At 43.1% G+C, this 27,877-nt stretch overlaps 1 protein-coding gene and 1 pseudogene across 1 annotated transcript in view; one reads left to right on the forward strand and one right to left on the reverse strand.

Annotated features, from left to right (window-relative positions):
* STXBP3 (syntaxin binding protein 3) overlaps nt 1-27,877 on the reverse strand; it is a 46,739-nt gene that overhangs the window by 16,187 nt on the left and 2,675 nt on the right. The window contains exons 2-12 of the mRNA XM_066246891.1: nt 23,447-23,496; nt 22,781-22,862; nt 16,910-16,986; nt 13,861-13,939; nt 11,571-11,671; nt 9,594-9,748; nt 7,792-7,882; nt 4,712-4,836; nt 2,808-2,903; nt 2,622-2,679; nt 806-871 (exon numbers count right to left, since the gene is read on the reverse strand). Of these exons, the coding sequence (XP_066102988.1) occupies nt 806-871; nt 2,622-2,679; nt 2,808-2,903; nt 4,712-4,836; nt 7,792-7,882; nt 9,594-9,748; nt 11,571-11,671; nt 13,861-13,939; nt 16,910-16,986; nt 22,781-22,862; nt 23,447-23,496 (980 nt within the window). The remainder of the gene's footprint in view (nt 1-805; nt 872-2,621; nt 2,680-2,807; nt 2,904-4,711; nt 4,837-7,791; nt 7,883-9,593; nt 9,749-11,570; nt 11,672-13,860; nt 13,940-16,909; nt 16,987-22,780; nt 22,863-23,446; nt 23,497-27,877) is intronic.
* On the forward strand, nt 10,562-10,762 carry LOC136315850 (U2 spliceosomal RNA; annotated as a pseudogene).

The following is a 27,877-nucleotide window of genomic DNA, read 5'->3' on the forward strand; positions in this document are numbered from 1 at the left end:
GTTCATAATTAGGGTACAATATAATAAAAATATGTAACAACTATTCTGATAACTGATAAGAATAACTAGAACAGCAAGCCCTGGCTAGTTGGCTCAGCGGTAGAGCGTTGGCCCAGTCCTGGGTTCGATTCCCGGTCAGGGCACACAGGAAAAGCACCCATCTGCTTCTCCACTCTTCCCCCTCTCCTTCCTCTCTCTCTGTTCCCCTCCCGCAGCCAAAGCTCCATTGAAGCAAAGTTGGCCCGGGCACTGAGGACGGCTCCATGGCCTCCGCCTCAGGTGCTAAAATGGCTCCGGCCACAACGGAGCAATGCCCCAGATGGGCAGAGCATCACCCCCTGGTGGGCATGCCGGGTGGATCCTGGTTAGGTGCATGTGGGAATCTGTCTGACTGCCTGCTTCCCTACTTCTAACTTCGAAAAAATGCAAAAAATAAAAATAAAAAAACAAAACTAGAACAGCAAATATAGTTTATCTGCCCACACAGTTTAACTACTCCTAAATAACTATTAAAGAACCAAATAGAATAACAATCACCAGTCTATCCAATGTTAAATGTTCTTATTAAGCTGATAAATGCTAAAACATTCTCTGTATGGCTATTCAAGACAAAGATATGAAAAAGTTTAAGTTGGATATGGTTAAATCTAGAATAATACTGGAAAGCTTAGTTATTTGGGATATTTCTCAGAACTAGAATAACAGGACAACTAACACCAAGTACTCCATGACATGCACTGCTAAACTTGACCACAGAACAGATGGACTAATATATGGTAAGGTATCTCACGTGCATTCTGCTTACCTTAGAAATCTGTTTACGAAAATGCGGCATCTTTTTCATCAGCTGGGTGAGAGCACTAAGTGATGTCTAGGAAAACATAAAACATTTTAAAAACAGCTTATGACTTAGTTATTATATATAACAACTTTAAAGTCCTGTAGTGTTCAATATTTATTAATTTACTAAATATCTGACACATTTAAGAAAACTAATTTTAAAATGTTTCAGTTTCAATCACAATAAAGTAGCTGATATCAAAATTATTCTCTCTCCATAAACAAAAACACAACCGGACAGAACAAGTAAGACAACAGCTTTCAGGCAATGAATAAGAAACAGCTCACAGCTAAGACACCTGAGCAAAGGCAAGCACAGAAGGTGATCCTGCACTAAACTCCGCTTTTCCCTGGGACACTTCCAGAACACACTGAAAGGAATTAAGAGTTCAAATAGCAAGTCTCTCTGGCAGAGGGGAAAAAGATTCAAGTTAGAAACTGGTAAGGTAGGACTTGGGGGAAAGGGTGCTAGAGAGAAAAGAGCCGGTCACTATGTAACTCAAAGATGTATAGAGGGGTTGACTGCCTTTGGTCCCCTGGCCCAACACTAAGCGGCACATGCACAGGGCATAACTCTTAAAGGCCCAGCACAGAACAACTGCTGGGTAGCTAAGCACTGGACAGGGATTTCAGAGGGATCTTAGTGCTAAGAAAATACCAATACTCTCTGGTTCCACACCAAGTAGAGTCCTAAGTGAACACTCCAGATAGTCAGTCCTAGAACTATGTCTTCAGACTAAGAGCAAGGCTGAATCCACTCAACACAAGAAAGCCTACATGATGTCTCAAACGAATCAAGGTTAATCATCAGCAAATCAACTACCTGCCAGAACAGAACTCATTCCTCTCTGCTGAGAGAACGTCATCCAGAGCCTCTGTAAGTACCACCCATAATATCTACATACAATATTTAGGAAAATCATAACTCAATATAAAAAACCTGGCCGATTGGCTCAGTGGTAGAACGTCAGCCCGGCGTGCGGAAGTCCTGGGTTTGATTCCCAGACAGGGCACACAGGAGAAGTGGCCATCTGCTTTTCCACCCTTCCCCCTCTCCTTTCTCTCTGTTTCTCTCTTCCCCTCCTGCAGCCAAGGCTCCATTGGAGCAAAGTTGGCCTGGGCGCTGAGGATGGCTCCCTGGTCTCTGCCTCAGGTGCTAGAATGGCTTCAGTTGCAATGGAGCAATGGCCCAGATGGGCAGAGCATCGCCCCCTAGTGGACATGCCGGGTGGATCCCAGTTGGGTGCATGCGGGAGTCTGCCTGACTCTCGCTTCTCACTTCAGAAAAATACAAAACAAACAAAAACACCTAGCACAATGCATCAATGGAAGTACCTAAATGTCCTTTTAAAAATAAACTTTAATGAAGCAAGATAGGCACAATGTTGCTAACTGCTCAGGCTAGGTAGTGAGTACATGGGAGTTTGTTTTCTCTACTTTTGTGTGTTCAAAATCTCCCAAAATGCAAAGTTCAATAGATAGAATAAAGTTTAAAACAAACTTTAAAATTCATCTTCATCATGGTCCTGGTCAGTTGGCTCAGTGGAGAGAGCGTTGGCCAGGCACGGTTCGATCCCAGTCAGAGGACACACGAGAGCGACCATCTCCTTCTCTCTCCCTCTCCCCCTTCTCTCTCTCTTCCCCTCCATTGATTCGAGCATCAGCCCCAGACAGGGGTGCATCCCAGCTGGGGCGCATGCAGGAGCCTATCTCCCCTTCTCTCACTTAAAAAAAAAGAATTCACCTTCATCATTATTTTGAAAGTTAAATAAGACTCCTACCTTTCCTTCTGTTGCTTTCTTTGTTGATGAAATTTCTTTCATAAGCTTGGGAATTTCCCTGTCAAATTGAGAGAATTGTTTACATTTCTAAGGTGTAATTCTTTAGACACTTTAAGATTACAAACTGCATTTTCACGTATTTAGTGCCCAAACAATCTGCATAAACACGAGACTAGCCCCACGTACTCTAACACCACCGCAATGTGCTGATGTCGGATTCTGACCCACAGGTCGTCATCTTCCTCAAGGACTGCTTCCTTTTCTTTCCCGTCTGTTTTATATCTACAAGGAGGCAGAGGGAAAACATGTGGATTATTTTTCTCCCCCCCAAAGTGGAAGAAACATTTATATAAAGAATGATTTTAAGACATAGCTCAAGAACTGAAGAGAACTATCCACTACTTTATGGGGGTCATGAATAAATATCTACTCAAAACTAAGACATATTGCAATCCTTATATTAAAAATCAAAGTGCTATGCCTACCAAGACATTTTTTACCTCAAATGTTAGATTTAGCTGTCATTATCAGAAGAGTTTTAGGTTAGCAAAATGTTATTTTATAAAACCAAAATCAGTGGTAGAGCATCAGCCCAGCATGTGGATGTCTCGTGCTTGATTCCTTATCAGGGCACACAAGAGAAGTGCCCATTTACTTTTCCACCCTCGCTCCTGTTTCTCTCTCTCTCTCTCTTCTCCTGCAGCCAAGGCTCAATTAGAGCGAGTTGGCCCTGGGCTCTGAGGATAGCTCCATGGCCTCCACTTTAGGTTCTAAAAAATGGCTCTGGTTGCAACAGAGCAACGGCCCCAGATGGGCAGAGTATCACCTCCTAGTGGGCTTGCCAGGTGGATACCAGTCAGGGCACATGCAGAAGTCTCTCTCTACCTCCCCTTCTCTCACTAAAATAAAAAAAAATTTTTTTAAATCGATCTGCTTCTCCATGTTTCCCCCTCCCTTCTCTCTCTCTCTCACTCTCTCTCTTCCTCTCCCGCAGCCATGGCTTGAATGGTTTGAGCAAGTTGGCCCTGGATGCTGAGGATGGCTTCATGGCCTCGCCTCAGACATTGAAATAGCTCAGTTGCTGAGCAATGGAGCAGTGGCTCTAGATAGGCAGAGCATAACCCTGTAGGGGGCTTGGCAGGTGGATCCTGGGTCAGGGCACATGTGGAAGTCTGTTTCTCTGCTTTTCTGCCTCTCACTTAATTACTCCTTTGAGTAGTGAGTTTTTTTCATGCTAGCTGACCCCCAGGAGTTTTTTTTTTTAATGAAATTAGTTCCAGTTACAGTGGGTTAAAAAAAAAAGATACAGTAAAATAATTCCTTGATAGAAAAGGTATCTCATTTTTTCATTTAACTTTCTACTTGACATTACTTTTAAAATAAATATATGGCCCTGACTGGGTGGCTCAGTGGATAAAGCATTGTCTTGGCATGCCACAGTCATGGGTTCAATCCCATCAGAGCACGTATGAGAAGCAATCAATAGTGCACAACTAAATGGAACAATTAAGTGGAACGAGTTGATGCTTCTCTTAGCGCCCTCCCATCCCATTTCCTTTTCTCTCTCAAATCAATGAAAAAAATTAAACTAAATATGCTTATGTCAGAGTTAAAAGTCAGGAAGAGGTACCAAAACTGGTAACACTATGTCTATCTCACTAGATATCCTGTTCAATCTTCTAACATTTCAGAATATACTGCACTGACAGGACACACATACAGATATTTTTGGGGGTGTGATGCAGAATAATTACTGCCTTACCAGTTTGCATATGGTTTCCACTTCAGTAATACAGCAGTGGGCCTGGCATTTACTCTTAATATTAAGTGAAGTCAAAATTCCATCTGCTTAAATGTAGTTTTGTTGTACACATAGTTTAGAAAGCAAGTACACCAAAAAGCTTCAAAGCAGTCAAATTACCCATTAACTTAGAAGGTCAAGATACTTTTAATAAATGACAATTATAGAGAAAGAGAAGGATAAAGCCTCGGAATAAAAAAGGCTTTAGATTTCTGGTGCCTACAAGAATCACAAACTGCTCTTAATCCTGTTTGTATCAGCCCGTTTATGCTCGCCAAGTTATACTTGCTTGTATGTATCATTCTCGATCGGCAGCAGGTCATAGGCCATTGCCTGAAACGTCAGTTCATGCAGAACAGTGGACACAGGATCAAAGCCACGATCAATTATTAGCAGTTGGGAATGAGTTTTGCCCTGGAATAACGAGATAAAATTATCTTAAGAAACTTTCATTTCTTTGTGTGAACACAATTAGATTATCTTAGAAAACAAAAGCAGACTTTTTCTAAGTTCTGTCACATTATATTAAAGCAGAAAAGGCTGAGTAAAACAACAGGGAAAAAGAAACCAAGACTACAAAACCAAAAGCTTTTGTAATTAGATTGAGGATATGCTCAATACTATTGTAAAAATTCCTTTAAAAAATAATGTTTGCTTGTATTAAATCTATTTTCTTAGGAATTCAACTGCATAAACACTAAAACATATAAATTATGAAAAGTAGCTGTCATTGATCTCTGTGCTACACATTGCTAAGCAAGAAATACAAATGCTATTCTTAAACAATCGGATGAGACAGGGATCTTATCCCCACTTGACAATGAGGGCATGAAGGTTTAAAACTAACTTGCCCACATCACTGAGCTAGTAAGTGGCCGAACAGAGATTCAGACCCAGGTCAGATTCACTCCACAGCCCGTGCTCTTAACCATCATGCTATTTAAAGAGAACGCTGATGCCAGCTTAGATGATAAATCTTACTGAGAGCCTACTCTCACTAATTCACAAACAGCACTCATCATTAAACAGTGAATAACCAGTGCTGGGAAAAATAAGTGTTAATATCAGTATCTTTCATACTTCATTTTAAAAAGTAATTAATTCTTTGGATTATTCAAAGCAGTAAGATACCTACGACTCATTAGACAAACATTTCCTATATATTTACATACAGCAGATGTCAATCACATAGGATAGATCTTTGTTTTTTTTTTTACTTTTGGAGAGAAGGGGGGCGAGAGAGAAAGAAAGAGAAAGAGAGAAAGAGAGAGAGAGAGAGAGAGAGAGAGAGAGAGAGAGAGGAAAAACAGGAAGCATCTATTCATAGTAGTTGCTTCCCATATGTGCCTTGACCGGGCAAGCCCAAGGATTTGAACTGGCAACCTTAGTGTTGCAGGTCGATGCATTATCCACTGCACCACCACAGGTCAGGCAGGATGGATCTTTAAAAAAATGTGTAATTAACCATTGACTCATTTAAATAAACCTTATTTAATATGGTTTAGTATTTAGAAACACTGACTTTTGGGAACCATAGATCTAAGTTTGAATGCAGCCATGACCACTATCTTGCTGTATAACTTTGGGCAAATTGCTTAATTTGTTCCTCATTTGTAAAACAAAATACAGTAGGAACATCTGCTTACAGGATTATTGTAGCCTGGTCTGTGGTGGCTCAGTAAAGCGTGGGCCTGGAGCGCTGGGTGGCCAGTTCTAAACCTTGGGCTTGCCCGGTCAAGGCACATGCGAGAAGCAACTATGAGTTGATGCTTCCTGCTCCTCTGTGTGCCCCCTTCTCTCTCTCTCTCTCTCTTTCTCCTTTCTCAAAAATCAGTAAGTAAAATCTTTTTAAAAATTACAAAAAAAAGATTATTGTAAAGATGAAATGTAATGATACCATGAAACACTTAGCACAGCCTGGCACTTCGTAAGTATGAGTCTTCAGAAATGAACAGGAGAAAGAACTGCTGTATCAGGGCGTGGGGTTAGGATAGGATGTGGGAGGAAGCATCACTTGACCTGAAGAGTCAGGAAACGCTTCAAAAAGGAGGTGGCACTTTGTCAGGTCCTTGAATGAAGGGAAGAAAGGTATCAAGCATCTGAAAGAATTATAATTTTCCAGGCAGGAAGAATGGAAAGAATTATTTTACTTATTTATTTTTGTGGGGTTTGCCTTTTTTCACTGAAATCATAAAGGACTAAAGGATATTTATTAACACACTGATTATATAGCTCTTCCCTCATTCAATAAACATTTATTGACTATTTACTATGCTCTGTGTACTGAGCCATTGTCCTAATAACTACAACCAACAGCTTTCACTTGACCTCCAAAGCAAAAACTAGTAACTTTAAAATTTCTAAAGTAACAATACACCTAAGCTTACACCCTCCATTATAGTCAAGGTGTTTGATTGTGAATTTTGCCCTTTTTCTCTATGCCTCTGCTCAAAATACCTGTTATCTAACAAAAATCCCTCTTCTATCACATTCTTTAAACCCAAGGGCCTCCCCCTCTAGGATGCCTTCCAGGACTTGTGAGAGAACAGGAAGCCCCAGCTGATCTTCCCACTACATCCTATGTATTCCTCCCGCACTCCGCTCATCACACAGCGTTGTAATTGGTGGTTTCCTTGCCTGTCTCCTCTTCTAAACAATCCTACAGTCTCTTCCTTTCATGCCTTAGCTACTGTAATATGGCTCCCTAGCCCTCTAGCCACCTGTCAGGCTCTTCGTTTTCCAGCGACGTCTAAATGCTGGTATTCCCCGGTTCCAACCTTAGTCTGTGACTACTTTATACTATCTTCGTAAGATAGTAACAGCTGCCATTTATTAAACCCTACTGTATGTGCCAAACACATGTTAACTCACCTAATCCTCATACCAACCAAACAAGCTATATGTTATATCATCCATCTCACATATGAAAATACAACTCAGAGTCAATAGCCTGTCCATGGTCACAGAGCTAGTAATAATAGAAATCACTCTATTTATCAAGTGTTTACTCAGAGGCAAGTATTATTCTAAGAACTTTACATACATATCAACTCATTTAATCCTCTCCCTACTTTATAAAATAGGTATTCTCTCATTAGCCCCATTTATAGATAAGAAAACTTAGGCACAGAGAAGTTACATAATTTGCCCAAATTGACACATCTATGAATTAAATGGTAGAGACAGCATTTGGATACAGTACCAGCAGACTCCTCATCTTCCCCACTAAGCCACACTGTCTACTAAGGTTACCACTACCATCCATATTAATGATTCCCAAATCAATACCGAAAATAAACAATAGTTTCCTTGGCTTATAAAGAAATGTCAGACTTTATGCAAAATCGCTGTTTGCCTTCTAAACATTACCTTTATTAGGCTCTTTTCATCAATCTTGTAGTAGTTTTCAAGTTTTTTTTCAACAAGCTGGGCAAGCTTACTGGCATTATCTAGAGGTTTACTAAAAATGAAAAAAATGTTCAAACAATTATCTTTCAAGACAATACCATAAAGCTGAATTCTAAAAGTACACTATGCAAATTATTAATAGAAAAGGTCATATAATAAGAAAGCAAATATAACGTTATACCCATTTGTCTGAATTTTATTATGTAAATCTTATCGTATGTGCTTGATTTTTTTACTATAAAGAAAAACTATAAATAAAATTGCAGCTCCCTTTATTCCCTTCCAAATTCCTGGTCTTTTCCCTACCTCTACCCTCTCCACCCCCAAGGAAACCACTATCATGAATTCAGTGTGTATTCTTCCTGCCATTACTATTTATATATATGTTTTACATATATTTTAACAGTATACAGTCTTACTATTATATATATGTTTGAGATCTAAATGTATTGGCATAACACCAAATTTATTCATTTTAGTTCTATATATACTTCTATCACTTAATTATATTGAATGCTATGTATTCATTCCCCTAAAGATGGATATTTAAGTACATAATTCTCAATTTTACTCTATTGCAAACAATGTTGAAAAAAATCTTTGTACATATATCACCACATACATGTTTCTCTAAATATATTACATCTAAAAGTATAACTGCTGGGTCATAGTGTACATTTTCACCGTTTCTAGATATTACCATATTATTCTCCAAATTAGTTGACCATTTATCCCTCCATTAGAAGCGTGAGATTTCCCTGCATGCTAACATTTAGTCAACTTTCCAATATAGTCTTTTACATAAAATCTTACATATCACTCTTTTATTTATTTACTTTGCACTTAGGTGAGAGGAGGGGAAATAGTGAGGCAGACTCCCACATGCGTCCGATGGGGATCCATCTGGCCAATGCTTGAGTATTGACCTATTTTTAGCGCCGAGGCTGATCCGCTCCAAGGGAGCTATCCTCAGTGCCCGGAGCCACACTCGAACTAACAGAGCCACTGGCTATTTCTTCTGTGTGCCCTAACATGGCATTGTACCCAGGATGTCCATACATCAGGCTGACACTCTATCCACTGAGCCACTAGCCAGGGACAATAAATAAAATCTTGTAAAAAAAAAAAAGAAAAAAGATAGCCACTAAGGTGCTCACTTCGGCTTCGGCAGCACAGACTCCAAAATTGGAACAATAATCACTAGAGGCTTAGATACCATTGATATTTAGATACTATAACCAGTATCCAGATAATATGACCATTTAAATTTGGTGGAAATTTAATGAAACATTAAGTGTAAGACTGTAGCCCCTATATGGAAACAAAGACATTTCCTCTAAGCATTCCTTAAACTTATGAAAAAATATGCATGCAGCCCTGTCAGGATAGCTCAGTTGCTTAGAACTCTGTCCAGAAAAGCAGAGGTTACTGGTTCGACCCCCGGTCAGGTCACATACAGAAACAGATTGTGAGATCCTTGCCTCTTCTCTCTTTCCCCCCTTCCTCCCTCTCTAAAATCAATAAAATAAACATTAAAAAATACACGCCTACAAATCATTCCAAATTTAAGCTGTAAAATTCAGTAACAGAGGCTATTAGTTAATTTGAAACTTAAACCTTACACTTTAAATCTCCTATCAGTACAGCATAATTTTACAAGGAAAATTCTGCAAACCAATACACATAAGCACAGACATGACCTGCCTCTTTGCTGGAAAGCACATAGAAATCAGAACATAAAGAGACACTCCTGAGTGTCTTACCTTTTGTACCTCACTCCGGGATTCTCGTCCAGGGTAGCACACACTGTGACTATCTGCTCAGCCATCGCCTCCATTACGGCATCTTTCCCATTTGCATTACTGGGGTCTGGACTGTAACAGTAATAGAACGCATCTGGCACATCAAGAGTATAGACCTAAGTGAGCCAAAAAAAGTCATACTGTCAATATGGAGACTTGACTTTTAAAATTTAGCAAGAAAAATGTGACTACTATTTGGGACATTAAAAAAAAATACTTGCACTAACCATGGCGTTTTCTGAAACAACTGTGTGTTTACCTTAATCAAATCTCATTCTCTGTCATCTGGATTTCATCCTTTCTTTCTCACTCTCCTCTCCTGCTTAGTCTACCTCTCTCCTTCAGTTCTCGTTTCATATACAGATAGCACTGTGCTTTTCACTACCTGTGCAACAGACGGAGGAATCTGAGGCAATCAAACTAAAGTATCTAATATTTGGCACAAAGAAATATAACCAAAATTGGTCTAAATATTTGGCATAAAAAATTTTCTAGAGAATAACCATAGTTGACATGTCTTCGTTTCTTTAGCTTGTACTCCTTCTGTCTTAAAATAGAGATATATTTCCTAATAAGACACAACTCTGTGCCACAGTATTGGTCTTAATCAGATGGACAGTGACCTCACAGACATGTTTATTCATTCAACTAACAAAGCGCTTGTGTGCAAAGAACTGGATTAGATACTTATTAAAATTGTGCTCTTTGAAGAATATGAAAGCAGCAGCTCTTTAATTGGGGTTAAGAATTCCCCACTAAACTAATTTTTATTTTATTTTTTAGAAACAACAGTAATCACTCTTAGCCTAAGATAATGAATTAAGTGTAAAAATAGGTACATAATAAACATTATAGAATAAAGGATGAATTATGAATCAACTTAATTGCATTTCCTTTCACACATCCATTTCTCTTAAAATAGCCCATCGATCGCTTCTCGGCCTGTTGGCTAAGATCAAGTGTAGTATCTGTTCTTATCAGTTTAATATCTGATACGTCGTCTATCCAAGGACAATATATTAAATGGAGTTTTGGAGCTGGGAGATGGAATAGGAGCTTGCTCCATACACTCCACGCATCGGCCCGCATCGGCCCGGTATTGCAGTACTTCCGGGAACGGTGCACCCCCCCTGGGGGCCAAGTTGCTTGGTGCAAAAAGCAGGAGGGTTGTTGAAAAGCGGCGTTCAGCCCTGGCCGGTTGGCTCAGCGGTAGAGCGTTGGCCTGGCGTGCAGGAGTCCCGGTTCGATTCCCGGCCAGGGCACACAGGAGAGGTGCCCACTTGCTTCTCCACCCTTCCCCCTCTCCTTCCCCTCTGTCTCTCTCTTTCCCTCCAGCAGAGAGGCTCCATTGGAGCAAAGATGGCCTGGGCGCTGGGGATGGCTCTGTGGCCTCTGCCTCAGGCGCTAGAATGGCTCTGGACGCAACAGAGCGAGGCCCCAGAGGGGCAAAGCATCGCCCCCTGGTGGGCATGCCGGGTGGATCCCGGTCAGGCGCTTGCGGGAGTCTGTCTGACTGCCTCCCCATTTCCAGCTTCGAAAAAATGAAAAAAAAAAAAAAATAGCCCATCGCAACCAGCAGCAGCTTGAACCTCAGATTCAGCTGTCGCTAATGAGCTGCTCAAAGTCACCTAACAAAGACTGTGTTCAAAATCATTTGATCTCATAATCAAATTGTGCTGTAAAACTTGACATACACAGGACACTGGCAGATGTGACATTTAAACTCCAAATATTATTAATGTTGTATTCTAATAAAGTGCTCATGTTCTTACCTTCCTCATGGGAAATGTTTCTTTGTGGATCGTTCAAAATTCACCAAGTACGTAAGTTAAACATTAAAAACACATAAGTAAAAAATACCTTGTTAACAAATAAGCTCATAAAATCAAATTTTAAAGTCCATTATAAACTAAAATTAAAAAAAAAAATAGAAAGTACCTGAGATTCAAGTGGAATGAAGGAAATATTTATCTCTTTACATCTTCTTATAGCCTTGGAGCAAGAAGCCTTAATTTTGTTAAAGAGACTATCAGGGCAAACTGAGAGGATAAAAAAGAAAAAAATAAAGCATATAACTCCATCTAACTTTTTCCTCTTTTGAATAAATCATTCTAACATCTAGAAATATTTATTTTATATAAGCTACTGACCTTCACAAAGTAATTTGCTAGGAGGACGGAGAACATGTAAACACTGTTCTTCACTTTCAGAGCAGGTCTACCCTAGTCGAGAGGGCTCTACAGGAAATTACACTTGCCCCATTCCCATCAGCCACGACCTGAGGTCTATTTCCTCAGAAAGCTGCTAACACAGCACACTGAAACTGTCAGGAAGGAAAAGCAGGACCTAACTCATGACTTAACAAAATCTTGTAGGACGTTCAGAACTTTGTAGGAATTTACACTACTTTTCTAAGTCGGTCACTAAGTGCAACCACACCACACCAACTGTGCATTTTTTCTTTAATTACGGGAAATTCTTTGATGCCAAGAAATGATAAGACTCTAAACCTGTAAGTTCTGGACCTCTTTACAGCCCATTTTTTCTCCCCCCTTTTAACCTACCTGTTGATAGTTCCATTAAATTTAGGTTAGAATATCAGCCATTAGCTTCTAGCATATTGTCTTTCTTTAATTAAATTTAATTGGGGTAACACTGGGTAATAAAATTATACAGGTGTCAGGTATACAATTCTACATCAGTTGTACACTGCTTTGTGTGTTCACCACCCCAAGTTCCTTATGTCTTTTAACATGAAGTTCTTTAGCCTCAAGATTCCTTAAAAGGGATCACATTCATTAAATTTTATCAGTTCCATTACTTAAATGACAAATACCTATATGACACTTTTCTTTTTTTTGACAGAGACAGAAAGAGAGTCAGAGAGAAGGATAGATAGGGACAGACAGGAAGGGAGAGAGATAAGAAGCATCAATTCTTCATTGCGGCCCTTTAGTTGTTCAGTGGTTGCTGGTTGCTTTCTCATATGTGCCTTGACCATGGGGCTACAGCAGACTGAGTAATCCCCTGCTCAAGCCAGCAACCTTGGGTCCAAGCTGGTGACCAGATGAGCCCATGCTCAAGCTGGCAAGCTCAGGGTCTCAAACCTGGGTCTTCAGCATCCCAGTCTGATGCTCTATCCACTGCGCCACCACCTGGCCAGGCACTTATATGACACTTTTAAAAAATGCAAACTACTACTAGGCATGTTAATAAATAATAATTAACAGGAAAAATAACATACTACTTAAAGTGATTAATCTCTAATAGTAAAGATCAATGACATTTTACTTAGCAGTGTAACTATGTAAGATAGAACATAAAACAGAATTATGTGGCCCTGGCCGGTTGGCTCAGCGGTAGAGCGTCGGCCTGGCGTGTGGGGGACCCGGGTTCGATTCCCGGCCAGGGCACATAGGAGAAGCACCCATTTGCTTCTCCATCCCCCCCTCCTTCCTCTCTGTCTCTCTCTTCCCCTCCCGCAGCCAAGGCTCCATTGGAGCAAAGATGGCCCGGGCGCTGGGGATGGCTCCTTGGCCTCTGCCCCAAGCGCTAGAGTGGCTCTGGTCGCAACGAGCGATGCCCAGGAGGGGCAGAGCATCACCCCCTGGTGGGCAGAGCGTCGCCCCTGGTGGGCGTACTGGGTGGATCCCGGTCAGGCGCATGCGGGAGTCTGTCTGACTGTCTCTCCCCATTTCCAGCTTCAGAAAAATACAAAAAAAAAGGAAAAAAAAACAAAACAGAATTATGTGTGTCTTGGAACTTCTCTGTGATCCGCTCGTTTAGGTGCTTTCTATTTGAACATAGGGCGTAGTAGTAAGACAAGTGTGATCAATTTTCTCCCTTAATATTGGCCAAATGCATGGCAGTTGCTTCAGTGCCCTCCCAAATGGTCTTATTTCTTATTACATAATCAAATCCCCAATTGAAGTTTTGATTTAAAAAATAATTCTTCCTGTGAGCAGCACAGAATTTATGGGCTTGCCCCCTCCACAAAGCCCCCGACTCTGTATGCCAGCAAAAATGATTGTCTTCTGAAACTAGATTGGGATGACTTCTTTTAATTTCTTATCACCTTAGCATAAATTAGGATACATAAGATCTTATATTTTTTATTCTTTCTAACCTAATTAGAATAGAAAGTCATTGGTAGTGGCATATTATTAGAAATACTTTATAATAACAGGATTTAAAACAATAAAGCAATGATTTTTGCAAAGCTACTTACAGTCAGTGAAGTATATATACGCTGCTTTATATTTGTTCTCCGATTTACTTGGAAAATCACGTAAAAAACAGTCTACAGACTTAAAAAAAGATTAGATATTAATATATATTCCATGAAATTCTAATTTAACCCTGCTAGTTTTTGAAATAACTAAGATTATTTTATTTCAATGATAAAATAAAACCTGAACTATCTCCAAGTGTAATTTATAAACATTTGTTAAGATGCTACGCTGTCTAGCCAGGGAAAGCTAGAAATGCAGTGAGTAGCGAGGCCGCACGGACGAACAGCCATGGGGCAATGAGGAGGCCCGGGAACAGTCAAGGGGCTGCTGGGAAGACGCAGCAACATGCAAGGCAAGACCACTGGAAGACACAGATCAAGACAAGTCCTTGGACGCTCTGGAAGTATCGTCTACCTAGACACTGAAACCTCTGAGACCACAGCTGGAGAGTGTGGAAGCGGGTGACACTGAGCTAGTAGCTGACACTGTCCGGGGACTCGAGGGAAAACCCAGAGGCTGGCAGGTAACTGCAAGGAGGAGGAACAGCAGGTAATACAGTAGAATATGACTCCACACTGCTAGTTTTAAAAATGCAATGTTCTAGAAACAAAAAAAATAAGACATTTAATTCTCTCTCCTTCATCTGTCCCCTTTTCTCCTTCTGAAAATTCTTAAAGCGTATTTCTGTCAGATCTCATGAATCTATCCTGCAAGTCTCCCCCACCCCCATGATTTTTGGGATTTTGTTTTCTTTTTTTTTTTTTCCTTTGAGATTCCATTTTGATCCTCTGTGCCAGGCTATTACTCAAATTTCAAGTCATTCTCCTCTTCTTCAATTAACTGTTTAACTGAGAATTCTGGCTGCAGAAAGCTTTTTATGTGCTACTTAGAATCTTGTTACGTGCACTCTTCACTATTCCTCCGTCCAGATTGCCATCCTTCTCTCCGCACAGCTGTATTTTGCTAGATGCACGTTTTCCTTCTTCCTATTGAACTTCCTCTCTCTAGCAGCTTGACCCAACTAGATACGTGGTTGCTCATCTTGGTCAACTCACTCAAAGCTTAGTTCAGTTGTTGGAGTATCCTAAATAGAGACACTAAATAGAGGAGGAAGGCCCTTTTATACCTTTTCCTCCTGAGGGCTAAGGTATAAAAGCCAACAGACACCTGGGCTTTTCTGAGACACCAACTGAACTGTCCTCTTGGATTCACAGATCTCTTAGAGCCAAACTCTTCTGAAATCTGTCATTTTTTGATTCTTGCCTCGGAACTCTCTGGTCTGGCCTCCGAGTGCTTGCCCAGCCCCTAAGGAAGTGAGTCTCACACCAGGTTTCCCCACCACTGTGCAAGGAGCCCCTAACTTCACTTGTACCCAGAGGCCTGTACAATCCAATAGGTAATTAAGGGCAGGAAGAGAAATGGAGTTCGCTGTAGTAGAACAAGGAGTCACACTAAGGTACCATTTCTCTGAGTCCTTTGATCCTTTACTAAATATACAATTTTGTATCCTGCTTTTGTCACTTAACATTAAAGATAAACTTTAGATCATTAAAATATCCTAGAAACTTCATTTTCAATGGCCACACAGTCTATCACACCATTATTTGTTAATGCTAAAAATTTAATTGGATTTATTTATTGCTAGGAATTTAATATGACCATATATTTGATTACTTCTTTATAATAAACTTGAGAATATAGGCCATTTTAAGGTTCTTGATAAAGAACAGCAAATTATTTCCCAAAAAAGGCTGTATCAATCTATACTCCCATCAGTTTATAGTAGTTGCTGCTCCACTACCCACCAATAACTAAACGTGAGATTTCTATACATATATACTTTTAAGAAAATATCCCTCTGCCAACTTATTAGGTGAAAAAAATGGTGCTTTTAGCTTGCATTTTTTTCAACCATGAATTTTATCTTATAAACTGATATAACAAATAAGATATAAAATGTCAGCCCTGGCCGGTTGGCTCAGCGGTAGAGCGTCGGCCTAGTGTGCGGAGGACCCTGGTTCGATTCCCGGCCAGGGCACACAGGAGAAGCGCCCATTTGCTTCTCCACCCCTCCACCGCACTTTCCTCTCTGTCTCTCTCTTCCCCTCCCGCAGCCAAGGCTCCATTGGAGCAAAGATGGCCCGGGCGCTGGGGATGGATGGCTCTGTGGCCTCTGCCCCGGGCGCTAGAGTGGCTCTGGTCGCAACATGGCGACGCCCAGGATGGGCAGAGCATCGCCCCCTGGTGGGCAGAGCTTCGCCCCTGGTGGGCGTGCCGGGTGGATCCCGGTCGGGCGCATGCGGGAGTCTGTCTGACTGTCTCTCCCTGTTTCCAGCTTCAGAAAAAAAAAAAAAGATATAAAATGTCATTAAAACCCACCAATATATAGAGATTAAATAGTGAATATATGGGTTTTTTTCTTACTGTCTGCCAGAGTTAGAAGAAAGGAAACTGGAATTGTCAAATTAACATTCTATGTGGGAATAAGCCAGAGGATGTGTTGGAAAATGCATTCTCAGATATTGGACAGAATAAACGAGTTTGATACTTTATTTGGCTGTAAAAGTCTGGCTTTAAGTATGAGTTAAATTATGATTGGATTATAAGCTAAAGAAATTATTTTGACATAAAAAAACAATGTATGCATAGCTACACACATACATGTGTATATACATATCCACATATGTATGCTAGAAAAATCACTAAGATAAATGATTAATCCAAGACTATTTCTTTTAAGCATATTTCTATCCTTGTAAAAATTATGGCTGAATAGGAACTGAATGAATCACAAATTATTCAAAGAAACCCTAACACTTTATACAATTAACTTCTGCTCTCATATATGGAGGAGATGGGAATTTTTTCACTTACATATTCTTAGCGAGGAGAGTGCAAATGGAACAACCTTCTAACAGAAAACTTTCCTAAGAAGTCCAGTTTATGGCACTATTTTTCCAATAAAGAATATTATATTACTTTGAATTTTTCATGAAAAAATCGTGTCAATAGTGAAAACACTTTTTAAAGATTCAAAATACTCACCTTTGATGTTGGAGAGATAAAATAAAGAGCTTTCATTTGTCTGACAGGTTCCCGATTCTTATAAATATTCTCCACAACTAACAAAATAAAAAGGTCATTTTATATAAACACATATTTATACTCTCAAAACATTCTCTAAATAATGTTTATTGTACTTCTAATTTATAACAGAAAAACATATTTAGATATCATGGTTAATTTAACATTCCCTTCATTTGATAAATTAAAAAAATCTTAAAAATGACCCCAATCTACGGCCATACCACCCTGAACGTCTGATCTCGGAAGCTAAGCAGGGTCGGGCCTGGTTAGTGTTTGGATGGGAAAAATGATGACCCTGGCTGGCTGGCTCAGTGGTGGAGCGTCTGCTTGGGCGTGTGGAAGTCCCGGGTTCAATTCCTGGTCAGGGCACACAGGAGAAGAGACCATCTGCTACTCTTTCCCTGCCTCAGGCGCTAAAAATTAGCTCGGTTGATTCGAGGGTCTGCCCCATATAGGGGTTGCCTGGTGGATCGCAGTCGGGGTGCATGCAAGAGTCTATCTCCCCTCCTCTCACTTAAAAAAAAAAAAAAAAAGACTATATTATAAAAAAATCATAAAAATGTGTTTTCCCTAAGGCTAACCTCTGGGCTAAGTGCTCATCTTGAGAGAAGAAGCTAAAGCAGTTACTTCATAATTAGGTCTACCAGCATAAGTGATCGACATGCCATGAAGAAACCAAGAAAAATGCATTAAAAGTTAAAATACGTATTTCTTTTTAAAAACATTCTACTATAATAATAGCAAGTATGATATCAGATAGCAGCACTTTATCTGTTAAACCTCATACTAACTCAGTAAGTATTTTACAAGTGAGGAAACTGAGGTTTGAAGAAGTTAAGTGACCGTGACCAGGTAGCTCAACTGGTTGGAGCACTGTCCCTATACAACAAGACTGCGAGTTCGATCCTCAGTCAGGGCACATACGAGAATCAACCAATGAATGCACAAATAAGTGGAACAACAATCAATGCTCTTTCTCTCTCTCTCTTTCTCTCACTCAAATCAACAGATGAATAAAATAAAAAGAAAATAAAGCAGTTACATAACTTGTCCAAGTGACACAGATATAAAATAGAACAGACGGGATTCCAAGCCAGATCTGTCCAACTCCAGACCCAAGTTTTTAACTATAGTTCTATAATATTCTTTAAATAATTTCTAATTAACTTTTATTCTTTTAAAACCACACATTAATATTATAAAACAATTTTCAAGAAAGAAACATTACCATAATTTGTTCAATAATATTTTCACTAGTGAATTAAGAAGTTTATTAAAGTACCTAACATAAAATCATGTGAATTTAAACTAGTAAACTCTAAACTGTCAAATTATCTATTAAAGCTAAAGTATTCTACAAACCAAGAGCCCATCTTTCAAGGCTTGTGTTGGCAAGGCCCTAGAAAGAATTAAAAGCATTAATCTGACATGCAAGGGAGTACACTGCTGGACTTTTCTTTTAAATATGAGGATACGTCTTCTCATCCTGAATGTATACTAGAAAAATACAAGTTTGTCATAGTTTCTACTAGGAAGGATAGCAAATAAGATTTCCAAGAAAACACTTAATTTTACTTTTATGTCCATTCCCCACAGCGGTAATTTTATCTTTGGACTGGATGAATCTGTGTTTCCTCAGTTTTCGTGTTTCATACTCAAAAGGAGGGTCTAACGGTGCCCTTACACTAGACATACTATTATGCTCAGAGACTAACAGATGTGTTCAAGTGTGAAAACATGTGATCTGATTGGAACACAGACTTTGGAAATCTTCTGAAATGGCTGGTTAGCAATAACAGAAAGTATCACTTCTTTAATTCTTTAAAAAGTGGACATTAAATGATGAAAGAAGAAAGGTTTTTATGGTTATTCCTGTCATAGTGTCAAAGAAATCATCTAATTCCCAATCTAATTTTTTAAAGTTTTTTACTTGACTTTACTCCCCTGAAGTAGCATTATATGTGCATTTTTTTCTCATCTACTGTTTAAAAGTCCAAGACAAGTACTGAGCTGCTGAGTATTTTCCAGAATGAGCTGGAGGAGAGCAGTCCGAGCACTGAACCCGCCAGGCCCGGGCTCACAGAGGGGGTTCTCACTGAACCCGCCAGGCCCGGTCTCACAGAGGGGTTCTCACTGAACCCGCCAGGCCCGGCCTCACAGAGGGGGTTCTCACTGAACCCGCCAGGCCCGGTCTCACAGAGGGGTTCTCACTGAACCCGCCAGGTCCGGCCTCACAGAAGGGGGTTCTCACTGAACCCGCCAGGCCCGGTCTCACAGAGGGGTTCTCACTGAACCCGCCAGGCCCGGGCTCACAGAGGGGGTTCTCACTGAACCCGCCAGGCCCGGTCTCACAGAGGGGGTTCTCACTGAACCCGCCAGGCCCGGGCTCACAGAGGGGGTTCTCAGGAGAGCAGTCCGAGCACTGAACCCGCCAGGCCCGGTCTCACAGAAGGGGGTTCTCACTGAACCCGGCAGGCCCGGTCTCACAGAGGGGTTCTCACTGAACCCGCCAGGCCCGGTCTCACAGAGGGGTTCTCACTGAACCCGCCAGGCCCGGGCTCACAGAGGGGGTTCTCACTGAACCCGCCAGGCCCGGGCTCACAGAGGGGTTCTCACTGAACCCGCCAGGCCCGGCCTCACAGAGGGGGTTCTCACTGAACCCGCCAGGCCCGGTCTCACAGAGGGGTTCTCACTGAACCCGCCAGGTCCGGCCTCACAGAAGGGGGTTCTCACTGAACCCGGCAGGCCCGGTCTCACAGAGGGGGTTCTCACTGAACCCGGCAGGCCCGGTCTCACAGAAGGGGGTTCTCAGGAGAGTAGTCCGAGCACTGAACCCGCCAGGCCCGGTCTCACAGAGGGGGATTCTCACTGAACCCGCCAGGCCCGGGCTCACAGAGGGGTTCTCACTGAACCCGCCAGGCCCGGCCTCACAGAGGGGGTTCTCACTGAACCCGGCAGGCCCGGTCTCACAGAGGGGTTCTCACTGAACCCGGCAGGCCCGGTCTCACAGAGGGGGTTCTCACTGAACCCGCCAGGCCCGGTCTCACAGAGGGGGTTCTCACTGAACCCGCCAGGCCCGGTCTCACAGAGGGGGTTCTCACTGAACCCGCCAGGCCCGGCCTCACAGAGGGGGTTCTCACTGAACCCGCCAGGCCTGGCCTCACAGAGGGGGTTCTCAGGAGAGCAGTCCGAGCACTGAACCCGCCAGGCCCGGTCTCACAGAGGGGGTTCTCACTGAACCCGCCAGGCCCGGTCTCACAGAGGGGGTTCTCAGGAGAGCAGTCCGAGCGCTGAACCCGCCAGGCCCGGCCTCACAGAGGGGTTCTCACTGAACCCGCCAGGCCCGGTCTCACAGAGGGGTTCTCACTGAACCCGGCAGGCCCGGTCTCACAGAAGGGGGTTCTCAGGAGAGTAGTCCGAGCACTGAACCCGCCAGGCCCGGTCTCACAGAGGGGGTTCTCACTGAACCCGGCAGGCCCGGTCTCACAGAAGGGGGTTCTCAGGAGAGTAGTCCGAGCACTGAACCCGCCAGGCCCGGTCTCACAGAGGGGGATTCTCACTGAACCCGCCAGGCCCGGGCTCACAGAGGGGTTCTCACTGAACCCGCCAGGCCCGGCCTCACAGAGGGGGTTCTCACTGAACCCGGCAGGCCCGGTCTCACAGAGGGGTTCTCACTGAACCCGCCAGGCCCTGTCTCACAGAAGGGGGTTCTCACTGAACCCGGCAGGCCCGGTCTCACAGAGGGGGTTCTCACTGAACCCGCCAGGCCCGGTCTCACAGAAGGGGGTTCTCACTGAACCCGGCAGGCCCGGTCTCACAGAGGGGGTTCTCACTGAACCCGGCAGGCCCGGTCTCACAGAAGGGGGTTCTCAGGAGAGTAGTCCGAGCACTGAACCCGCCAGGCCCGGTCTCACAGAGGGGGTTCTCACTGAACCCGCCAGGCCCGGTCTCACAGAAGGGGGTTCTCACTGAACCCGGCAGGCCCGGCCTCACAGAGGGGTTCTCACTGAACCCGGCAGGCCCGGTCTCACAGAGGGGGTTCTCACTGAACCCGCCAGGCCCGGTCTCACAGAGGGGGTTCTCACTGAACCCGGCAGGCCCGGTCTCACAGAGGGGGTTCTCACTGAACCCGCCAGGCCCGGTCTCACAGAGGGGGTTCTCACTGAACCCGCCAGGCCCGGTCTCACAGAGGGGGTTCTCAGGAGAGCAGTCCGAGCACTGAACCCGCCAGGCCCGGTCTCACAGAGGGGGTTCTCACTGAACCCGCCAGGCCCGGTCTCACAGAGGGGGTTCTCAGGAGAGCAGTCCGAGCGCTGAACCCGCCAGGCCCGGCCTCACAGAGGGGTTCTCACTGAACCTGCCAGGCCCGGCCTCACAGAGGGGGTTCTCACTGAACCCGCCAGGCCCGGTCTCACAGAGGGGGATTCTCACTGAACCCGGCAGGCCCGGGCTCACAGAAAGGGGTTCTCAGGAGAGCAGTCCGAGCACTGAACCCGCCAGGCCCGGGCTCACAGAGGGGTTCTCACTGAACCCGCCAGGCCCAGTCTCACAGAGGGGTTCTCACTGAACCCGCCAGGCCTGGGCTCACAGAGGGGGTTCTCACTGAACCCGCCAGGCCCGGCCTCACAGAGGGGGTTCTCACTGAACCCGCCAGGCCCGGCCTCACAGAGGGGGTTCTCACTGAACCCGCCAGGCCCGGCCTCACAGAAGGGGGTTCTCACTGAACCCGCCAGGCCCGGCCTCACAGAGGGGGTTCTCACTGAACCCGCCAGGCCCGGCCTCACAGAGGGGGTTCTCACTGAACCCGCCAGGCCCGGCCTCACAGAAGGGGGTTCTCACTGAACCCGCCAGGCCCGGCCTCACAGAAGGGGGTTCTCACTGAACCCGCCAGGCCCGGCCTCACAGAAGGGGGTTCTCAGGAGAGTAGTCCGAGCACTGAACCCGCCAGGTCCGGGCTCACAGAGGGGTTCTCACTGAACCCGCCAGGTCCGGGCTCACAGAGGGGGTTCTCACTGAACCCGCCAGGCCCGGTCTCACAGAGGGGGTTCTCACTGAACCCGCCAGGTCCGGGCTCACAGAGGGGTTCTCACTGAACCCGCCAGGTCCGGGCTCACAGAGGGGGTTCTCACTGAACCCGCCAGGCCCGGTCTCACAGAGGGGGTTCTCACTGAACCCGCCAGGTCCGGGCTCACAGAGGGGGTTCTCACTGAACCCGCCAGGCCCGGTCTCACAGAGGGGTTCTCACTGAACCCGCCAGGCCCGGTCTCACAGAGGGGGTTCTCACTGAACCCGCCAGGCCCGGCCTCACAGAGGGGGTTCTCAGGAGAGCCTCTGTGGAACTCGAAAGGACTGGGGTGAGTTCAAGTCAGTATACATGATTTTGATTAAACCACACCTAAACCTAATATAAATAATAGTGAGTATCAACTGTAACTGAAAATTTTTTAAAAAAAGAACAAAATGAAACAAAAAAGCCCATAGGGGAGCTTGGCTGACTCTGGGGGGTGCTGAGCACAGCCCACAGCCCCCTGCCGACACAGTCCTGTGAAGCACTCCTCAGAAGCAGCCCCTGTGGCCAAGGGAGTTTAGAAAACCGAATCCGTACTATACCTGTGCCGGGGCCCAGAAGAGACTCCGCAGTCCTAAAGAAACCCGATTAGCTCTGTTCAACGCTATTTCCCAAACTCATTTGGCTAGAGTTATAAAATCTCTCTCTCTCTATTTCTAGACCCTGCTTAGAAACAAAATTACTAACTACAGTCTATTAATACTCAGAACTTTCCAGTCACAGTAAGAAATGTTTTCATGATGAGTATTGGTAACACTTACCAGTTATTCCCTCTGCTAGAAGATCAGTCATTTTGCAACACGATGCCAAAAGCTTAGTGGTAAATTCATCTAAAAGCATTATCTTAAATTGAATATAAGTTGAAAAACAGTATAAATATTTGATTGCTAAGAATTCACCAAAAAAAATTTAATCCATTAAATTGACTCAAACATAAACTTTTTATAACATAAAATTAAAATATCAGGACAGTAAGTAAAATGATCCCAGCTCATCTTTTAACTTGTATGACGTAGAGATTCCATTTCTCAATATTTGCATATGTAGTATTACAGACAAGTAAGCAAACTGAAATACTTCCATTCTGAAGTAGGGAATGTTCATTTTAAATGTATGTTATGCTTAACATCAAATTTTCTTAAAATTATAAAGTACAACTTTATAGAATTAATAATAATGGTTCTAGGCACTGTTCTAAGCATTTTCTATGGATTAATTCACTTTAATATTGACAACTACTCTGTGAGGTACTACCATCCCCACTTTATAGACAAGGAAACAGAGAGAGATAAGTAATGTGCCCACACTATTAAGTGAAACAAGGGTTTGAACAGAAGCAGTATGGGTCCAGACTCTACTCTTATAGAAGTGTAATGGGGCCAAGATATTAAAATCCTCAATATAAGGGCAAAATATACAAATTTTACCTTCCATTCATCTTCTTTCTTGCAGTCATCAAACACTGTTGCTTTTATCTCTGAAAAAAAAAAAAAGGCAAGAATTTTAATCAACAGTTAGAAATATAGACCCTGGCCGGTTGGCTCAGCGGTAGAGCGTCGGCCTGGCATGCGGGGGACCCGGGTTCGATTCCCGGCCAGGGCACATAGGAGAAGCGCCCATTTGCTTCTCCACCCCCCCCCCTCCTTCCTCTCTGTCTCTCTCTTCCCCTCCCGCAGCCAGGGCTCCATTGGAGCAAAAGGATGGCCCAGGTGCTGGGGATGGCTCCTTGGCCTCTGCCCCAGGCGCTGGAGTGGACGCCCCGGAGGGGCAGAGCATTGCCCCTGGTGGGCATGCTGGGTGGATCCCGGTCTGGCGCATGTGGGAGTCTGTCTGACTCTCTCTCCCCGTTTCCAGCTTCAGAAAAGTACAAAAAAAAAAAACGAGACTAAGAGACATGGACAAGAGTGTGGTGGTTACGGGGGGCAGGGGGAGGGAAGGAGGGAGAGAGGGAGGGGAGGGGAGGGGCACAAAGAAAACTAGATAGAAGGTGACGGAGAACAATCTGACTTTGGGTGATGGGTATGCAACATAATTGAATGACAAGATAAACTGGACATGTTTTCTTTGAATATATGTACCCTGATTTATTGATGTCACCCCATTAAAATTAATTTAAAAAAAATAAAAACTTTTTGCCACATCAAAGTATTTAATAACGACTAAAATGTTAACTATAACGATTACAAAGGAGAATGGGAAATATGCTAATGTTTTAAAAAAGGTAGCCAGGGAATGACAAATAATAAAAAATATATATACATGAAACTATATAAAGACTAGAAGAAAAAAGGGGAAAAGGGGCAAGGCTATGATTTAATATGCAAAGAATTGGCTCAAATGCACTGTGATTACTTTTACTTATAATTTTTCTAGCTTCATTTTCTCTAAAGTTTCCTCTAAAATACAAATTTTAGAAATTAGATTAGTTTACTGTTTATAGACAAGAAAGAAAAAAGATTGTATTGAATAAAGGAAAAAGATAGTGGCTTGTACTTGCTTTTGGTGGATTTAATTACTGTTGTTTTGTCATGTTTATTTTCTTTCTTTTTTTTTTTTTTTACAGAGACAGATAGAGAGTCAGAGAGAGGGATAGACAGGGACAGACAGACAGGAATGGAGAGAGATGAGAAGCATCAATCATCAGTTTTCATTGCGCATTACAACACCTTAGTTGCTCATTGATTGCTTTCTCACTTGTGCCTTGACCACAGGCCTTCAGCCGACCGAGTAACCCCCTGCTTGAGCCAGCGACCTTGGGTTCAAGCTGGTGAGCTTTTGCTCAAACCAGATGAGCCCGCACTCAAGCTGGCAACCTCGGAGTCTCGAACCCGGGTCCTCTGCATCCCAGTCCAATGCTCCATCCACTGCGCCACCGCCTGGTCAGGCTCATGTTTATTTTCTAAATAAACTTCATTGTTTTGTTTTTTTTTACAGAGAAAGAGAGTCAGAGAGAGGGATAGACAGGGATAGACAGACAGGAATGGAGAGAGATGAGAAGCATCAATCAACAGTTTTTCGTTGCGACATCTTAGTTGTTCATTGATTGCTTTCTCATACGTGCCTTGACTGTGGGCCTTCAGCAGACCGAGTGACCCCTTGCTCGAGCCAGCGACCTTGGGTCCAAGCTGGTGAGCTTTGCTCACACCGGATGAGCCTGTGCTCAAGCTGGCAACCTCGGGGTCTCGAACCTGGGTCCTCTGCATCCCAGTCCGACGCTCTATCCACTGTGCCACCACCTGGTCAGGCCTTCATTATATTTTTATTTAATTAAACATATTTTATTAAAACATTTTTATTTTATCAGAGACAGTTTTGCTACCATTTCCCTGTAGCAAAAAGTGACAAATGAGAAATACCAAGCACTCGTCATTGATTTTAAGTATGGGAATTAGTTTTGCAAATAAATGTACCTTTTGCACCAAAGCAGTTTATTTTTTAAAGGGTAGTGCCTAATGGCTAGTTCCTTCTCATGTTAACATAAGATCTAAAGGACTCAGCTCAAATGTCACCTATTCAGAGACACCTTTCCTGATCCACCTCCTTCAGTAGCTCCTATCACAAATGGAAATAGTTAATTCTTTGTTTACATATTTATTTTCTATTACTCCCCATTTGAATGCAAGCTTCAAGAAAGTTGAGAACCTGTCTACCTTCTGCTGCATTCCTATAGGAATTCAATAATATTTCCTGAATAAATTAGTGACTTCAGGTAGCTAAAACTGGGAGAATCTATAAACTGATCTACTGTTGCCTGACTGCTGGTGGCGCAATGGATAGAGCGTCAACCTGGGACACAAGGTCCCAGGTTTGAAATCCTAATGTTGCTGGCTTGAGTGCAGGGTCACCAGCTTCAGCATGGGATCACTGACATGATCCTATGGTCGCTGGCTTAAACAAGGGGTCACTGGCTTGGCTGGAGACCCCTGGTCAAGGTACCTATGAGAAGCAGTCAATGAACTAAAGTACTACAACTAAGTTGATCCTTCTTCTCATTTCCTCTCTCCTTTCCTGTCTCTGGCTAAAAAATAAATAAATAAAATAAACTGATCTACTGTTGACTTTTTTTTTAGAGAGAGAGATGAGAAGCATTAATTCTTCATTGTGGCACTCTTAGTTGCTCATTGATTGCTTTCTCACAAGTGCCTTAGGGGAGGGGGATCCAGCCGAGCCAGTGACCCCTTGCTCAAGCCAGCAATCTCTGGGCTCAAGCCAGCGACCATGGATGCTCCACTGCGCCACCGCCTGGTCAGGCTTCTACTGTTGACTTTTAACAAGCATTGTTATCCAGTGCATTCTGCTAGGGTCTGTTCTGAATTTTAAGCTCCAGCCCTGCAGATCACATTACTGTTACAGAAAAATTATCCCGGCAGCGAATGGCCTGGTGACTGGAGTGAGGAAGAACAAGGACTTACAGGCTCAGTTAGGAGGCTACTGAACCAGACTGGGCTCCCAACTAAGGTTTAAACATAAAGGCATAGACACGCCCTGACCTGAGAGCTCAGTTGGTTAGACATCGTCCCAATATATCAGGGTTGTGGTATGATCCCCAGTCAGGGCACATACGAGAGTCAACCAATGAAATGAATGCTTAAATAAGTAGAACAACATATCAGTGTTTTTCTCTCTCTCCCTAAAATCAATCAATTAAAAAAAAAAAGTCACAGACATGTCACAGCTTAACCCTGCAGCCAAAAGACCAGGGTGTGAAAATTATTTTTAATAGTTTTATCAGGTTTTTAAAATTATTTTTAATAGTTTTATCAGGTTTTTTTAAATAGCTTTATTGAGATGAAATTTGCATACCACATATAGTTGACTTTTTTTTTTAACTATTTTTTTTTATTTATTCATTTTAGAGAGGGGAGGGAGAGACAGAGGGAGAGAGAGAGAGGAGACACAGAGAGAGAGAAGGGGGGAGGAGCTGGAAGCATCAACTCCCATATGTGCCTTGACCAGGCAAGCCCAGGGTTTCGAACCGGCGACCTCAGCATTTCCAGGTAGATGCTTTATCCACTGCGCCACCACAGGTCAGGCTATAGTTGACTTTTGAACAATGCGGAGAGTTAGGGGCACCACCTCCGTGCAGTCAAAAATCCATGCATGACTTGACTCCCCAAGAAGAGATAACTTCTACAGCTGTCCTTCAGTATCAGTGGGGGACTGGTCCCAGGATGACTCAGCCCTTCAACCCTCACCTACACACATACAAAAAATCTATAGCTGCTCAAGTCCCCGATATAAAATGGCAGAGATCAATGTGTATCATCTGCTCTCTGCATCTGCAGACTCCCAACCCCAGATTGGAAACAGTACAGGAAAATTATTGAAAAAATTATTGTATAAATGGATGCGTGCAGCTCAAATCTGTGTTGTTCAACGGTCAACTGTAATGCACCCAAAGTATACAATTAAGTAGCTTTCAGTATATTCAGTCGTGCATCCTTCACCATAATCAATGTTAGCACATTTTCATTGCTCCAAAAGGAAACCATTCATGTTAGCCAACATGGCTGAATCCCCACCTCCTCACTCATTTCCTTTGTCTCTATAGATTGTCCATTCCAGATATTTCATACAATGTGTGTCTCTTTGTGACTGGCTTCTTTCATTTGGCATAATTTTTTTCAAGGTTCATCAACATTGCTACATGTATCAGTACTTCATTCCTTTTTATTGCCTAACAATATTCCATTGTGTGAACATATCACACGTTATTTATCTATGGACAGCTGGGTTGTTTTGACTTTTGACTATTTTGAATAATGCAGCTATAACAGCTGTGAATCAGAGATTAACACTAAGTGTTAATATGTGTACAGAGTGCTTGGCACAGAGTAAACATTCAAAACAATTAGTTC

Source organism: Saccopteryx bilineata, chromosome 11 (genome assembly GCF_036850765.1).
Source record: "Saccopteryx bilineata isolate mSacBil1 chromosome 11, mSacBil1_pri_phased_curated, whole genome shotgun sequence".
Taxonomy (NCBI): domain Eukaryota; kingdom Metazoa; phylum Chordata; class Mammalia; order Chiroptera; family Emballonuridae; genus Saccopteryx; species Saccopteryx bilineata.